Source organism: Rhineura floridana, chromosome 10 (assembly GCF_030035675.1).
Source record: "Rhineura floridana isolate rRhiFlo1 chromosome 10, rRhiFlo1.hap2, whole genome shotgun sequence".
In the NCBI taxonomy this organism is placed as follows: Eukaryota; Metazoa; Chordata; class Lepidosauria; order Squamata; family Rhineuridae; genus Rhineura; species Rhineura floridana.
Window position 1 is genome coordinate 15,368,596 of NC_084489.1, and position 18,204 is coordinate 15,386,799.

Genomic DNA, 18,204 nt, shown 5'->3' on the forward strand with positions numbered 1-18,204 from the left:
GGACAGGCCCATTCTTCTCTGGTCAGTTTTTTAATGGGGTCTGGCACGGGAATGAAGTGCTGCACTGATCTGGGGGACTTGAGAACTCTGGCACCCTTGACAGGAGGGACAACCGGTTGAATAAGTTCTGGTTGAATGCCAAGAGTGTCCAAGACTCTACGTGACAGACGAGAGAAATCCGCCGGGTCAAACAGGCGATAGGAGATCTCTTCCTCCTGGTCAGATTCCCCACTCCATTCATCCAGGTCAGTCTGAAAAACGTTCATGTAGTCATCAGACTGAGATTGTTCTACGTCCAATCTACCCCTGACCACCTCATATGGGTTAGGAGAGGGTAGTGGAGCATCAGTATTGTCACCAGGTTGTCTCGCAGAGCTGGGCTGTCGTGAGGTTCCGGGCTGAGAAGACAAATGTAGAGTAGGCTGGGGATGGGATAGGCACCCCAGCAGCTCTCGTAGTTGTTGCAGGAAGTCAGGGGTCAACTGTATCCCTGGGGGAGTGGAAGAAGGTAGTGCCTGTTCCTGAAGAGGAATTTGAGGCTGCCCATGCGGAGTTTGAGGAGCTTGACAGGGGAATCCTTCAAACTCTTCCTCTGAAGACTCAGAAGGAGACTGGAAAAGTGCAGGAACGGCTGCATGGCGAGGTTTCTCTGGGAGTGATGATACGTAGCGTGCTCTCTTGGGCGCTCCGTGACCAGACAGGTGTTTAGTCTTTGCTTTTGCCTTGGCGTGTTTATGTTTAGCTGGCTGGCGTGGGGATGGACGGCCTGCTTCAGGGGATATTGTCACCTCAGGGTTCAAATCCGCCATGACAATCTCTGAATGACGCCCACAATGGGGAAGGAGCGGTAACAGAGCCAAGGTAAAAATAGTATAGGACAGACTAGAAACAGTATGACAGGAGTGAGTACGCCCAGTACAAGAAAGGTAACAACTCGGGTAAGGTTGGCGCCAAGCGAAGTACACGCACACAATGGGGAAGGTGCAAGACCGCTAGTTACACTGTCAACTTGGCCTTGAGCTAAGTACACGCACACAATGGGGAAGGTGCGAGACCGCTAGTGACACTGCCAGAGAGGTAAGCTTTATTTAAAAATCGCAGTGTGGCCAAGGTTAGATACACACACTCAATGGGGAAGGTGCGGTACCACCAAGGTGCACAGACTAGTCAATTGGATGTGCACCTACAAATATACACACACACAATGGGGAAGGTGTGGTATAACAGGGCTACTGGATGTGCACCTACAAATATACACACACACAATGGGGAAGGTGTGGTATGACAGGGCTACTGGATGTGCACCTACAAATATACACACACACACTGGGGAAGGTGTGGTATAACAGGGCTACTGGAGGTGTACCTACGAATATACGCACACATAATGGGGCAAGTGTGGTATAACAGGGCTACTGGAAGTGCACCTACAAATATACACACACACAAAGAGGAAGGTGTGGTATAACAGGGCTACCTGATGTATCTGAAGGGAATACTGATTAAGTGAATATAAATTTGATAACCGGAGACTACACAAGTCCCACAACAGGGCTACTTGCTGTGTCTGAGGGGAATACTGAATAGGTGAGTATATGTTTGTTAACAGGAGAGCACACAGCTAAAAAACAGGCGAGAGGGGTGATATCAGTAAGCGTAATTGAGCCCAAGCCGGGTTGAATGAACAGCAGGGCTGAGGGGCTTCTGTAAAAAAATAGAAGAAATTGCAATGGCGGCCGCCGAGGGAGCCGCAGCCGCAAGCTTCCCTAAGGACAGAAATAAATAACAATGGTGGCCGCGACATCGGGGTTGGCGGGAAAAACGGGAGCGCTACAAGAGGCTTCAGAACGGGCGGGGTGTCTACGAGGGAGCCGCAGCCGCAAGCTTCCCTATGTAGAGGCTAAAATATAGACTGAAATAAGGAGGGGGAAGACCGCAGCCGCGGAGCCCCCGCTAAACGAAAAAACAGCAACCGCTGCTGTTGGAGCCTAACAGCCGCGGAGCCCCCGCAAACACGAGAGAGCAGCAGCCGCTGCTGGAGGAGGCTGAGAAGGCTGAGTAATAAACGGCAAAAAGGGGGAGGGGGGACCGCAGCCGCGGAGCCCCCGCTAAATGGGAAAGAGCAGCAGCCGCTGCTGGAGGAAGTTCTGAAAGCTGAGTAACAAACGGCAAAGAAAAAAAGGGGGCGGGAGGATCGCAGCCACGGAGTCCCCGCTAAATGTAAAAGCAGCAGCCGCTGCTGGTGAAGCCTCAGGGAAGAGCCCCGAAGAAATCAAGAGGTAAAAAGATAAGAAGAGTAACAGAATGGAAATAAGACTTAGCTACGCTCTGTCTAAATTCAGATCTGCCTCGGACAGAGGCAAGAATGAAGACTGGAGTGGGAGGGGCTCGAGCCCCAGGTTTTAACTCTAGTGCATTCTTGCCTTCGGACGCTAGATGGCGGTACTACCCAATCTGATGGCAGGCTACCTGTGGAAAATATAGGAAGCTGCATAAATCCTTTAAGGTAGTGGTGGTGTGGGGCAGGTACATATGCAGCTATGAAGTAACCATCAGGAGCTTAAAGCGTGCTCCTGATTGTTCCTTTGCAAGCAGGGCTTCCTGCCAGTACTAGTCAGCTGATCAGCACTGACAGGGAGCCCCACTGGGATCAGCTGCACTAGGGAGTTCCTGAGAGGAACTCCCTAGTGCAACTGAGGGGGGCTGCTTTCTCTGTTTGGAAAAAGCTATTTATATCAAAACTGACCCAAACCTCTTCCTTTAAACAGAACTGAAGGAAGCTCCATGTTATCACCAATCAGTTGATAGGCAGTTACAACAAGCCACACTTAAGGTGCACTCCCAGCACCAATCATCACCAATGCTGATAGGTATCATTCACCTGATATTATCATGATGTCAGGTGATTTGATCAGCAATCCTACCCACTTGTCAAAGCTGGCCCATGGGGTTTGTGGAGGAAGTAAGGAAATGGCCCACCAGTACCTCACTTCCTGCTAGAGGGTGACAATGGAGAAGGTGAAAAACCTAATTAATCCTCTGTAAGGCCCTGACAGTGGGACCCAACCATAGTTCCTGGCAACCAGACCTCATTTATCCTTTGTACCACTATGGCCACATTTTTGTCACAGGTCTTATAGGCTGATCTATGTTCCTCACGGGCACCACTTATGCTACAAAAAAAAAGCTTATATATATTTTAAACTTAGTCACTGAACACAAGGGCCAATCTGGCTCCACCAGCCTCAGAACATGATCTTCAGTCTGGGAAAGTCATCTCACTGGATCCTATTCCACAAAATCCAGTTCCACAATTCCCCACCACCTTTGGAACCCAAAATGTTCATGTGTAGGATTTTCTTACTTGCAGCAGGCCCTTTGCATCTTAGGCTGCTGCTTATTAAAACTTGAACCTTTGTTGTCCACTCTTTACCTCTGGCTCCTTTAGATAAACAGCTGGCTCTCACAACATTGAAGCCTAACTGTTTGGGGTCCAAACCCCACAGGACCCTCACACCCTTTTGAGACAACTGTGTGTGACTATGTGCATACATCTAAGTATATACAAAATCTTTAAGAACAAAAAATGGAAAATAATTTTAACTTGATTCTTGTATGCTAGGACTTCTAATCTAATTTTGTTTGTTTGTTAGGAATGATTTCATTGTTTTCATAAAAACTTAGCATGACAACTGATATTTTAAAATGTTTGCTTCATAAAAACATATAAGGAAAGCAGAAATTCTAACTATGCCATTAGACTAGCTTTTAAAGGTCAAGGGGAAAATATCTGCATTCTTGGCACTCCATTGGGTTCAGTGGAACTTACTTCCAGGTAAGTTTGTACTTATGTTCATTTAACAATTAAAAATTCTAGAAGCAGCTGATTTTATTTTCCTAGTTACATGTATATTTTAACCTTTTATGTACAAATATAGCTGTAAATACTGCTTGAATTCAGCAAACGTTCTTGGCTGCCACTGAAAATCCCTGCTTCTAAAATCACAGGATTGTTAAAGCTGAAGCATTCTCCTCCAATCTGAAACTGCTTCAAATAGAACTCCTATAGCCCAGCTCTCAGTCATATCTGTGCTTTGGCTTGATGTCATTGAACCAGACATCATTAATCCTAAGGTTTGAGATCTAAACATGTCTCCTTTACAGTACTTCCTGACTTCTAGAAAAGTATGAACTACATATATACCAAAATGTTAGCCACAGGTTATTGAAGTACACTAATTTTTATATTTTGCATGTGCTTGTACACATATATCATTTTGTGCTATTTTGCTTATTTTGTACGTCGCCCAGAGTGACTGGTTAGCCAGCCAGATGGGCGACTAAGAAATCCAATAAATAAATAAATAAATAAATAAATACACACATATGTAGCAAACATATTTATGAGTTACATTCATTTTCCAGGAAATATAACATTAAACCAAAACATAAAATAAAATAAAAGCACAAACCATAATCTGTACCAGCAACTGCATTACTACAACCCATGTTCGAAGATATGAAAGCAATTGGAATGAAAATGACTGAAAACATGAACTATGTTTTATTAGTGATTTCAATGGGATTTTTTTCAAAGAATTAATACATATATATGTGAATTGCATGTGAAACGATCCATGAGGTAGACATGGACAAGTAACTAGTCTTACATTTACAGAGCATGTAAAATCACTACAATTTTTTAAACATGTATTGTGCAAGAAGCTTCAGAATTAGCCTAATGAGCTGTATTTTAGCAGAACATCTTTAATCAGATGTATGCAATTTTTTAAAGCAGCCCTCAGAAACTCCAAGGTCAACTGTACAAGGGCTCCAGATTCATTACAAGATCTGTATAGCTCAATTCAGCTCAACTGAGCAAAATGACATAGAACTGGGAAACATCAATTATCATGTGTTAACATTGCTGTACACAGCTGACACAGCCATAAGAGACTGAAGATTAACTTTTGGCCCTCAATTTATTGGTTACCCTAAATTTATGTATAGCCATACAGCTCACTGGGGTTTACTACCAGGTAGGAGTGTACATGTTTGCAGCCCTAGTTAGGTTTACAAGTATTCTCTTAGGCTTTATTCCACAGCTTACTGCCAAGACAAACATTCCTCACCTCTATAAGGCGTATCAACTGTTGTGACATATATGTTCTTCTCATAATTTTTCAGCCGGTCTTGCAGTGTATGAATCTAAAAATAAAGTAACAAATTAGAAGGATAAAACAAACATAACTGAGATGTCTTTGGAATATGTTTCAACACTGATGTTTACTGAACGTAGGAAAAATTGAACTACAAAATTACCAAAACCTGGTCCCATCCTGACCCCAAGGTTGCAACTGTGGATGTTAAATATTTTGTGTCTATTCCTCCTAAACTTACCATATCAATATTTGTTAGTGCGCATTAGGCACGTTGATAAATACTAGCAAGGATGGAGGAATCATACCTATTAGAGTAAGTTACAGATGTCTAATTTAAGATCAGGCTTGGCTGGTAAGAGCAGACCTGGCTGTGTGCCTCCTGGGGAGCAGACCAGGAGGAAGACTGAACAGGGAGGGGCTGGTTAGCACATTCCTGGCCCTTGCCTGGCCTGTCTTACCCAGTAAGAGTGTTTCTGATCTGACCACTTCAGTTTGATAGCGTTTTTTCCTGTTTTGTTGCTGCTTGCAAGAAGAGTGTTTTTGCTGACTGCAGTGCATTCAGTGGGTCAGTGCTGGCTTCAGTGATTACAGGCGGGAGTGTGGGTATGCACCAAAGCCTTCCCTCTGCTTGGCTGATATGAACAGACCCAGCCACATGTGGTGGGGTCAACTAAGGAGAGATTTATCCCAAAGTAAGTGACACTAAAGAGGATCTTCCCTTTGGGTCACCACTTGAGGGAGTCACAAGAACAGGGGCACTTCCCACTAGTGGTCAGAAATTGGAACTGCAGGCCAGGTCCTGCTGGAGAAACCGACCTGTGATTCTGAGTAAGAGCCTGGATTGGGGTGAGAAGAAGTCTGGTTTTGGTCAGATCTCCCTGAGTGGGAGTCAGGAAGAGTGTTGCTACAGAGTTAATATTTTCCAACTGGCAGTTTAGGATACACTGTTTACCACTGATCCCTAGATTACCATATTTGGCCCTAATCTTTGCACTGTATGCAATGTTACTGGATGATGTGTTAAGATGTGTCTTTATGGGCATGTGGTAGCAAATTACTATGATACTACCTCAGTTTTGCTAGTGCAGGCGGGGAGAGGTAGAATTTGAGTGAAGGGGCCAGCTACTATCTGGGACGGAGGTCTAGATGTCTAGTCTTCATCCAAACTTTCTCTCTCTCTCCAAATCTATGCTGAATCTTTGCAACGAAAACCAAGATGAAACTACAACTACTCATACAATATATTAAATAGTGGGAGTAACACCTCAGTTAGTCATTGCAGAGATTCAACATAGATGTGGAGAAAGAAATCCCTGCACTACTACATTTTCAAGCTGCTTTGCTAATTAGAACAAGGTGCTTTTTAATTTTAAGAAGTCTCAAGTCTTGCAAGTTCTCCGAAGGTTTTTCTTTCTTTCTCTGAAATGTGTTTTGCTACAATAAGGAGTATTGCATCAGTGAGCACCATAGACTATTCTCCTTTTTGACTTGCTTATCCACTGAACCCTCTAGTCTGGTGCTACTGCTACTTAATACCAGATTGGTCTGTAATCCACAGTTTGATAGTAAATAAAGGGGCTGACTGGCACGCATCACTGATGATGTAGGTGGGTTAACTGAGTGGGTCTGACCTAACTCAGCTGTGCCTGTCCAGGTACTCAGTGCCAGACTGGAGGGTTGAGGAGGGCATCGCCGTTGTCCATAGAAATACCATCTCCTTTACCAGAAAACCTCTTGATCTTGGGGTGGGCTTAGAGGGTTTGCACTTGGTGATGCGTCAGAGGGGCAAACTAGGAATGCTGCTATGTACCAGTCACCTTACTGCCCAGTAAGTGCTGGAAGACTTTGATATCCACATGGATATTGGGCTGGCTCAGGACTTCATAGCCTTTGTGAAAACCATAGGGATGTCTCAAATAGTCTCTGGTAAGGTTTAGATTGATGGTGACAATTCTTCACTGCAAGGGTAGCAGGCCTCTTTGGATGGCCCATTCCAGGAGACTGATAGAACCCAATAGACTCTTTAATGATTTTCTAGCAGAGAAAGCTGACAATCCTGTAGAAGTGTCACTGTGGAATGAAGAGATGGGCAGTTGACACAATAGCCTCTGAACATCCTCTTCTGCTGTTGCAGAACCCAAGTGGCTTCTTGTTGTTCTGGGGAAGAACAGGCTAAGAAGCAAACCAGATGAAGACTAGAACATGCCTTGCTCTCAGGTCAACCAAACACTAGCTGGTAGACATGATTATGTGCACCGTGTGGTGGGGCAGGTTTAGAAGAAGGCATATTTTGCAGCCCGCGTATCCTCAAGTAGTTGGCTGGCAGAGCTCTTTTGGATAGTCTTGAGGCTGCTGACTCCCACTGTGGAGGAAGGACCCCTGGAATCCTTGAAGACCTAGCGTGACCAACTGGCTGCATATTTTGAGGGTGAAGTTGCTCAACTTTGTAGAGATCTTGACTCTGTAGTTGTTGCAGTTCCAATGGAAGCATCCAATGCCACAATCTATCATGTGTTCTAGGATCATTTTCAATTTATGCAGCTTGATGTTATGGACAAGGTGTTTGCATCTCTGTGCCCGACCACATGCCCCTTAAATATTGGGTCCAGAATATGGTTAATACTTCACTGCATGAGGGGGTGGTCCCTGCCACCTTGAAAGAGGTGATGTTATGACCACTCCTAAAGAAGCAGGCCCTGGACCCATTCATTTGGACTAGCTACCAAATAATTGCGAATACCCCTTTCTAGAAAAGGTGGTGGAGAGGGTTGTGGTGGGAGGCAACTGCAAACATTGTTGGGTGATACAGATTATCTAAACCCACAGGGCTCTATTGTATCCCCAGTGCTTTAATATGTATATGAAGCCATTGGAGCAAGTTATTAGGAGACTTGGGGAAAAGTGCCATTACTATGCAGATGATGCTCAGCTCTATTTCTCCGTAACTTATTCTATTTCTGAATTCAGAAAGACTGTGAGGGCCCTGGACCAGTGCCTGGATGGAGTGGTGGCCTAGATAAGGGAAAATAAGCTGAGCTTTGAATCCCAGCAAGATGGAGTTGCTGTGGGTAAATGGTTCCCATGTCTGAGAAATTGGGGAATAATCTGTGCTTGACACTCCCTCTGGAAGAGTAGTCTGGGGGTGCACCTGGATCCATCTTTGTCACTGGAGGCTCAGGTGGCCTCAGTGACTATAAGTACATTTTACCAGGTGCAGCTGCTAAGATAGCTATGGCCATTCCTGGACAGGGATAGCAGTAGTTCAGGCATTGATAACTTCAAGAATGGATTACTGCAATGCATTCTATGTGGAACTTCCCTTGTGATCCAGACATAAAAGATAGTTAGAATATTGCAATGCAATTGCTGACAGGAAGGAGATCCTCTCAGCCTATTACATCCCTGCTCAAAGATTTGCACTGGCTGACATTTTACCAGGCCAAATTCAAGGTGTTACTATTAGTATATGAAGTCCTCAACAGTTTGGGATTACCTGAAATATTGCCTTACCCTAAACATGCCCATTCCCTACCTATTGGTGTCAGACAGTCCCTTCACTGTACTGTTTTCAACATTCACTAAAAACTTCTTTGCTTAGGTAAGCCTACCCAGAAATATAATTTTATTATGTATACTTGCTCTTAAAGTCTATTGATTTTTTCTGTATTTTAATATTTTTATTATGTGTACTTGTGTTTAAAGTTTGTGATTTTAGTGGTGTTTTCCTATATTTTACAAGTTTTTATGTAAACTGTTTAGAGGTTTTTTTTATTGAGCAGTCTATATATTTAATTTTTTTTTTTTTTAAAGCCATCTTCACATTCTTTTCTCTGAGGAGGCCTCTGGGTGAGAAGGACTCCGCTGTGCAAACTGAAACCAATGTGGTATAGTGGTTATAGTGCTGAACTATGACCAGGGTTCAAACCCTCTCAAAACCACAAAGCTTCTTTAATAAACTTGGACCAGTGTCTCTAACACTACTTACTTTACAAGTGGTTGTGAACGCTTTGGAGAAAGGGCAGGATAAAAAAATTGTATAAAAACCCATTTCCCTTCCCACAAGGTTTCCCTATTCACTTCAAAGGAAATGATAGCTCCATGTACACAAAGAGCTTGCAACTTTACTGATATGAATGGAGATTTTGGGCAGGACAGGTCAATGTGTCCACTGAAGGCACACATGAATCTGGATTAGAACAAGCCTGAAACAAACAAAAAGAAAAAAAGAAAACAATATTGCAACCTTAAACTGGTTTGATCACTTTAGCTGTCATGATTTCTACGAAAGAACACAGAAAATTGTAATTTTGAAAACATGCTAACAAGTTTTTTTCCTTTAGTCCTTCATAGAACAGAGTTCCATGATTGGTAGCCATGACATTCAAGTAGGTTTGAAACAGAATTAGAAGCTGTTAGCTGAACTTGGTTTTGCTTGTTGCACTCTGTTTTCTGCTAGGGTTTTAGAGAGTCACACTGTTAAGAGCCTGGTAACAGTGGCGAAAGAGAATCCATGTTTAACAGCACTGTCCTATACATATTTAGTCAAAAGTAAGTTCACTTATGTGGCCTTTTATAATCTTTTCAAATTATTCCTAGAATATGTTTTAATGTACCTGAGAGCTAAAGCTGAACATTCCTTCTGTTCTGAACCAGATCCTTCCTTACCTGTTCTTTGAATTCCTGTTCTTTCAACTTTGACTCACTGACAAGTGTTGTCTTCTGGGCTAGCTGGGCCTGAAAGACACCCACCCAATACAACACCACATACATGAAAACATGCGCTACAAACACTTCTCTTATTACTTTTTAGCGATATTGTAAAGAGCGTCACAGGAAAATTTCTAGTGACATAATACTAGTGAAAAACATGAAAGCAATCTTACCTTAAGTTCAGCTATTGTTACCTGTAACAAAGAAAATACGAACATTTAATAAAATGTTTTTGCTCTACAAAAAAAAACTACAAAGCATGTTTCACCCACACAAAAATTGCCATTACTTTCCTGATTAACACTCCATTACTTATTTCTCCAAATTATAACCTTATTGTAAAATAACCTTTGAGTTAGTAGATATTATTTATTTGGTACTAAGTAATTTATCTTCCAAATTTTTCATTACATAAAAGCAGTTATGATGAATGTCCATTATTAAAATAGTTTAGTGAGGATAAAATGGAGAGGGAGGAGAATAATGTATGCCATCTTAAGCTCCTTGAATGAAGAGAGGGCTATAAATGTAATTAACAGTAATATATAAATATTAAATAAATTCATAAATAAGTGGTATAAATCTTTTATTGCAAATAATCTACTGTTATCATAATATCTACCAGCTAAGAGCCATGCGGGGCAACGTTTTAAAAAAAGCAAAGGTGCAACTTTAAGTTAAAATCCCATGTTCGTTACATGCACTTACACCCCATTTAAATTAAAGAGTGTATGTAAATAATTGCAGTAGAATACATTATCACCTCTCAAATTTTTTTCATGTTTATGGCAGAGAACAAACAAATTTTGGTTAAATTGTGACAGAAGGGTGCTCTAACCCCAATATTTAAAAAGATAAAATACACCATGTATAATTTATGGCAAAGGGCAATCTGAACATGCAGTTTCAAATGAGAGTAATAAAAGGTGAGGAATATTTTTATTCACCTCAGGATACCCACTCTCCTCATTTCAACCAAGTCACAGGATTTTAATCCAAATGCCCAAAATCTTTGGGGCTGTTGTTGTTATGTGCCTCCAAGTCAATTTCAACTTATGGCAACCCTATGAATCAGCGACCCCCAATAGCATCTGTTATGAACCATCCTATTGAGATCTTGTAAGTTCAGTTCTGTGGCCTCCTTCATGGAATCAATCCATCTCTTGCTTGGCCTTCCTCTTTTTCTACTCCCTTCTGTTTTCCCCAGCATGATTGTCTTTCCTAGTAAATCATGTCTTCTCATTATGTGTCCAAGTATGATAACCTCAGTTTCATCATTTTAGATTCTAGTGATAGTTCTGTTTTAATTTGTTCTAACACCCATTTATTTGTCTTTTTCACGGTCCATGGTACATGCAAAGCTCTCCTCCAACACCACATTTCAAATGAGTTGATTTTTCTTTTATCCACTTTTTTCATGATCCAACTTTCGCATCCATACATAGAGATAGGGAATACCATGGTCTGAATGATCCTGACTTTAATGTTCAGTGATACATCTTTGCATTTGAGGACCTTTTCTAGTTGTCTCATTGCTGCCCTCCCCAGTTCTGGCCTTCTTCTGATTTCTTGACTATTGTCTCCATTTTGGTTAATGACTGTGCTGAGGTATTGATAATCCTAGACAAGTTCAATGTCCTCATTGTCAACTTTAAAGTTACATAAATCTTCTGTTGTCATTACTTTAGTCTTCTTGATGTTCAGCTGCAGTCCTGCTTCTGTGCTTTCCTCTTTAACTTTCATCAGCATTCGTTTCAAATCATTACTGGTTTCTGCGAAGAGTATGGTATAGTCTGCATATCTTAAATTAATGATATTTCCCCCTCCAATTTTCATACCTCCATCTTGGTCCAATCCCACTTTCCATATGATATGTTCTACATATAGATTAAACAAATAGGGTGATAAAGTACACCCCTGTCTCACACCCTTTCCGATGGGGAACCAATCGTTCTCCATTTTCTGCCCTTACTGTAGCCTCTTGTGCAGAGAATAGGCTGCACATCAGTACAATCAGATGCTGTGGCACCCCCATTTCTTTTAAAGCATTCCATAGTTTTTCATGATCTACACAATCAAAGGCTTTGCTATAATCTATAAAGCACAGGGTGATTTTCTTCTGAAATTCCTTGGTCTGTTCCATTATCCAATGTATGTTTGCAATATGATCTCTCATACCTCTTCCCTTTCTAAATCCAGCTTGGACATCTGGCATTTCTTGCTCCATATATGGTAAGAGCCTTGGTTGTAGAATCTTGAGCATTACTTTAGTTGCATGGGATATTAAGGCAATAGTTCAATAATTACTGCATTCCCTGGGGCCCCATTTCTTTAGAATTGGGATGTATATTGAATGCTTATAGTCTGCAGGCCATTGCTTTCTTTTTCATATTTGTTGACAAATTTGTCAAAATTTGGACAGATTTCATCTCAGTAACTTGTAGCAACTCAATTGGTATGCCATCTGTTCCTGGTGATTTGTTTCTTCCAAGGATTTTAAGAGTAGTGTTCACCTCACATTCTAAAATTTCTGGTTCTTCTTCATACGGTTCCTCCATGAATGAATCTGTCATCCTGGCTTCTCTAATAGAGATTTTCTGTGTATTGCTTCCATCTTCCTTTTATTTCATCTCCGTCAGTCAGTATGTTCCCCTGTTGATTATTCAACATCCGTACTCTTGTTTTAAATTTCCCTTTGATTTCTCTATAATATTTTGGAATAGGGCTCTTGTTCTACATTTTTATTATCCTCTCCTATTTCTGTACAATAATTATTGTAGTAGTTCTTTGTCCCTATGTACTAGTCACTGTATTATTGCATTTAGGGTTCTGACCGTGTTTCTGTCTCCTTTTGCTTTCCTTCTCTCTTTAACCATTTTAAGAGTTTCTTCAGTCATCCATTGAGGTCTTTTTCTCTTCTTAACTAGAGGTATTGTCTTTTTGCGTTCTCCCTTATAACATGTCTGACTTCAATCCATAGTTCTTCTGGCTCTCTATCACCATTCATATGCACATTAAGAGAAGGTCCAAAAATGGTCCCTATTCGACACTCAAGCTATCCACTCTCTTTGCACAATTAAGTGATGTAAGGTACCAACAACTTCATAGGCAATATTTAGCAGCAGTACTTGACACTTGGATTGCAGCTCCAGGACGTTTAAACTTTAGAGTGACTGAGCTCCTGGTTGCAATGTCTGAACAGTGAACTCAGAGCATAACATTACTGTAGTCACAGCTGGATCAATGACTTCTCAGACATGGTAATGCTGTTTTGTACTTATCCTTCTCTTTGGAACGGACATAGTTAAGGTGAGCAGAGCATTCCAGTTCTGATTTAAGTATTAGCTGGGAACAGAGCACCATCAGTTACCAGGAGCAGGTTGAGGGCAGTCTCTTATTGTGAGGCAATCCTCCTCCTTACTAGCACTTTCAAATAAGCAGCAAGACCAGATCTGCAACTGAATGGGCCATGTTATTGTCAATATCCACAACTGGTTGCACTGATGACATCTGGTTCTAATCAGATGTGTCACAAAAAGCTTGTTTCCACATCCCACTAATTTCAGTGGAAGCTACGTGCAACTAACTTAGTCTAGAACCAACCTATATTATACAGCCATGAAAGTGGCTGTATATTATAGTCAGCATGGATTTTTCACATTCCGCAATGTTAAATTAAAAATACCCCCATGCCATTCTGATGCTTCCTATAAACTCATTTCAAAACAAAATCTTACAAAACTTAGAAAAGATTGCTGAACAACCCTCTAAGTTTTCATGGTCATACGCAAAACAGTCAGAGAGAATCGAGCGTTAAAAGTGTAAAGAGAGAGAGAGAGAGAAACCAGACCCGTTGGATTTTTTCAGTCAGAGTTCTCATAATTTGTTGAAATTAATGAAAAATCAACCATATTCACAGAGTACCTGTAATCCTATTACCGACCTTGCCCCATACTCTGACCTTCATCTTCTGCAGTTTAAAAAAATGCCTGGCCAATTTTTAATTAATTTAAGAAATTTAGCATTGTAGTCAATGATAAGCATGGGCATGCTCAGTAAGAACCAACTGTCAATGTTCTAAAAGCCAAACTCACAGATGCTTGGCTAATCAGGGGGAGACCAGGGCTGTGGAGTCGGAGTCGTGGAGTCGGAAGCAATTTTGGGTGGAGTCGGAGTCGGAAGAAATGTACCGACTCAGTCTTCAAAATAAATTTTGATTGACAAATTTTTTAAAATATAAATTCAAAATGTCAAAGAAGCTTCCCATGAAGTCAGCTGTAGTTGAGCATTTCACCATACCTCAAGATGGAAAACAGATGAAGACAAATGCTGCGATGCCAAGATCAGCGCATATTCAGGCAGCGATAAAAATGCTCCTATGAGAGCTTCCAATTTAAAAAGACATTTACAGCCCTTTCCAGGGCTGTAGAGTTGGAAGCAATTTTGGGTGGAGTTGGAGTCGGACAGTAGAAAAATAGAGGAGTTGGAGTCGGAATCAAAGGTTTGGCGTACTGGCTCCACAGCCCTGGGGGAGACACCCACACCAGGCCTTTATTTCTCTTAAATTTGGGTGGGAGGCTACATATGCCTGCTGTAGAATAAAAAGGTGGGGGAAACGCTGAAAAAGATTGATACTGTTCACAGTGTTTTGCTTTTGGAAATGAAAGGGACTTCCCCTCTGCTCAGTGCCCACCCATCCAATTTCCTCTCCATCCCTTTCTCCCCTCCTCCTCCTCCTCCCCAGGTCAGTTTCACCTATCCTAAGCATAATTGTACAGGAGTAAATCCTATTAAACTCAAAAAGCATGGAAATGATCAAACCTACCCTCCCCTCCCCCTATTCCGTCTGTTGACCCTTCCCTCCCCCTTCCTTTCTCCCTCCCTCCCGCTCCTCTATCCCATTTCAATCCCCTCCTTCCCCTCCCATCTCCCCTCCCCCATGGTCAGTTTTACCTATCCTAACCATGACTGCACGGGCGTAAATCCCATTGAACTCAAGAAGTATGCAAATGATCAGATCTGCCTTTCCCCTCCTTCCCCCCACCTCTCCCTTCCTCCTCCCTTCCCCTCTTCTTCCTCCTCTGCTGCCCCCTCCAGCCCTCTCTCCCTCTTCTCCTCCACCTCCCATGGTCAGTTTTTCCTATCCTAAGCATGACTGCACGTGAGTAAATCTCAATGAACTCAAACATGCAAATGATCAAACCTGCCCTCCTTCTCCCCCTCCTGCCTGCTCCCATACCGCTCCTCCCCTCTGCCCTTTCTCTCCCTCCCTTACCCTTCCTCCTCCTCTCCCCATCCCCCTGTGGTTTCACCTATCCTAAATATGATTGCAGGGGAGTAAATCCCATTGAACACAATAAGCATGCAAATGATCAATCCATTCTCAACAAACTTGCACAGGATCCCATTTCTTACCTCCCGCATTAAAAAGCAGAGATATTCATTAACAGGCAAAAAAAAGTGCCGTTTAAGAACGTACCTATAGCGAAGAGCTATTTTTATCAAACTTTAAAAAGCAGTGAAATTTGGCAGCTATAGTGAATGCACCAGGGGAGCGGAAGACCTGACCTCCTCTCTGAGATACTGTACTGACCTACACATTTGTAAAAATGGTAACACAAGATAAAAAACAGCCAATCCCTTTGCCAACAAGTTAGATCAAAAGAAGATTAAAATACTGTGTCTCACAGAATATTTGTATTAAAACTTTGAAGGGAAACAATGATGCAAACAATAAATTCCTAAGTAATATATATATATAATTATGTTTTCCAACTTACTTCAGAACTGTTCCAGATTTCTTCATCTGCCAGTCTTTGTTTGTACTCCTCCTGTAATTTCTCCAGTTGTTTCTGCAGCTCATTTACTTTTTCTGTCATTTCTTCTTCTCGAGTCTTCGGAATAATAATAATAATAAACAACACATTATTACACAGTTAGGAGCAATCTAAATTCCATCAGCTTTAACTGCAACAGACCTACTGATTTTTTAAAGAATTTTTTTTTTACCCTTAATATCTGAATATTGAAATACTATCACAGAAATAAGACATTTGGTCTTACCATAAAATGGTTTTCTCTGTGCATGTCAAAAGATGATCTCAGGTGGGTAGCTAGCTCCACCTAGTGGTTGAAGGCAGAAGAGTGCCAACTGATTTTTTTAGAAGGACTTCCTGCTCTGCGTAGTTCCTTCAGTTCTTGATAACAAGCCAACCAATGAGGGGGAAAAATAGGAACCACAGAAAAGAAACAGTAGACAACATCACTCATACACTCTCTGCTGTAGGCCTATGCTGAAAAAACAGTGATGGCAGCCCAGCTCTTCTACAGAGTGGCCCTGAGATCATCTTTCGACATGCACAGAGAAAACCGTTTTACAATAAGACCAAATGTCTTTTCTCCTGTGCATGTAAAAGATGATCTCAAGTGGGGCATACCAAAGCTGACCCTTGTAGGGTGGGAATATCACTGGGATGAGTATACTACTGATCTGGGAGAATGTGCTGTAGCACTCTCGTCCCAAAGGCTGCCTCTATCGAGGAATACGTGTTAATCTTATAGTGCTTAATAAACGTATTAGGAGTGGCCCATGTAGCTGCTCTACAAATCTCTACAAGAGATGCATGGTGTGAGAAAGCTGCCGATGTGGCTGCTGCCCTAGTTGGACGGGCCACTATCCTGGCCGGCTGGGCTAACCTTAGTGAGGCGTAGGCTAGTGTGATACATGCTTTGATCCACCTAGCAAGAGTGGATGAGGAAACCTTCTTCCCTAATGACGCTGGGTGAAAGGACAGAAATAAACTATTTGTCAGAGGTGTTTTGTTTTAGAAATATATACTTTTAGGGCTCTTTGCACATCCAGCGAATGCCACATTTTCTCTGTGGGGTAAATAGGATTAGGAGAAAAGGAAGGGAGCACCAGCTCTTGCTGACAGTGGAAGGTAGACGGTACTTTAGGGCAAAAGGAAGGGACAGTATGTAGGACTACTCTATCCTTATGGAACACACAGAAATTCTTGTCCACAGAAATGGCATTCAACTCAAACACTCTACAGGCCGAAATAATGGCCACAAGAAACAAAACCTTAAAGGAAAGGAGACGTAGAGAAATTTGACTTAGGGGTTCAAAAGGGTGCTTTTGTAGGGCCGTTAAGACCTTTTGTAGATCCCAAGTTGGGCAACGATGGATTGTAGGAGATGCTGATGCCGTTGCCCCATGAAGAAAATGCTTGAGTAATGGGTGAGATCCTAGGGGTTTCTCAGGAGATATAGACAGACCCGCCGAAAGGGCTAAAGCCTGATGTCTGAGAGTGTTTGGTTTAAGGCCCAACAATAAGCCATCTTGTCAAAAGCAGAGGATCTCATTAATACCTGCTTCCCATGGAATTAGACCCTTCTTTTGCGACTATGCCGAGAAGGCCTTCCATGTAGTCTAATATATTCTAATTGTGGAAGGGCATCTTGAGGCCATCCCAGTTTCCACCACCAGAATGCCTTGCTTCAAGAGGCGTCACCTCTCAACCTCCAGACATGAAGTGCCAACCATCCTGGATCTGGGTGATGAAGCTGTCCCTGCGACAACCGGTCTTCCTTGAGGGGAATTTGCCATGGAGGATCGATCAACAGATCGAGGAGTTCTGGGAACCAGGGTCTCCTTGACCACCACGGGGCTATCAGTAGAACTGTTGCCCTTTCGGCTCGGATCTTTTGGAGTACCCTGGAAATGATTGGAAGTGGTGGGAAGGTGTAAAGTTGTCCTTGAGGCCACCAGGCCATCAGAGCATCTATGCCTTCTGCCTCTGGTGTCATGTATCTGGAAAAGAATCTTTTTACCTGGCAGTTGTGGTGGGTGGGAAATAGATCCAGTTTGACACTGCCAAAGCATTTCACTATTTCCTGAAAGGCCATCGGGTGGAGTTTCCATTCTCCCTGATGAATCTTCTGTCTGCTGAGCCAATCTGCTTGGCAGCTGTCCTCCCCCTTGAGGTATTCCGCGAGGATAGAGTCCACGTGTGCTTTTGCCCACTGAAAAAGGAGGACAGCTTCACTCTGTAGTTGGGGGAGCGGGTGCTTCCCTGACGGTTCAAATGAGATTTGGCTGATACGTTCTCTGTCCTGACAAGCACCGCCCCCAACCGTCTGACCTCCATGAAGTGCCTCAGGGCCAGCCGAATTGCACGAAGTTCCAGAAGAATGATTGGAAGTGCAGACTCCTGTGATGACCATGTCCGTTGTATCATCTGCCATCACAAATGGCTCCCCAGCCAGTTAGGCTGGCGTCTGAAGTGATCAGGGTCCATGGAGGATCCTGGAGCGACACTCCCTTTAGTAG

General features: G+C 42.5%; 1 protein-coding gene across 4 annotated transcripts in view; it reads right to left on the reverse strand.

The window, feature by feature from the left end:
- The window catches only part of GOLGA4 (golgin A4), a 108,945-nt gene that overhangs the window by 14,941 nt on the left and 75,800 nt on the right, over window positions 1-18,204 (reverse strand). For all 4 annotated transcript variants that reach the window (XM_061585891.1, XM_061585889.1, XM_061585888.1 and 1 more), the window contains 4 exons: window positions 15,653-15,766; window positions 10,046-10,066; window positions 9,828-9,896; window positions 5,133-5,208 (listed from right to left, as the gene is read on the reverse strand). In XM_061585891.1, coding sequence (XP_061441875.1) covers window positions 5,133-5,208; window positions 9,828-9,896; window positions 10,046-10,066; window positions 15,653-15,766 — 280 coding nt within the window. The remainder of the gene's footprint in view (window positions 1-5,132; window positions 5,209-9,827; window positions 9,897-10,045; window positions 10,067-15,652; window positions 15,767-18,204) is intronic.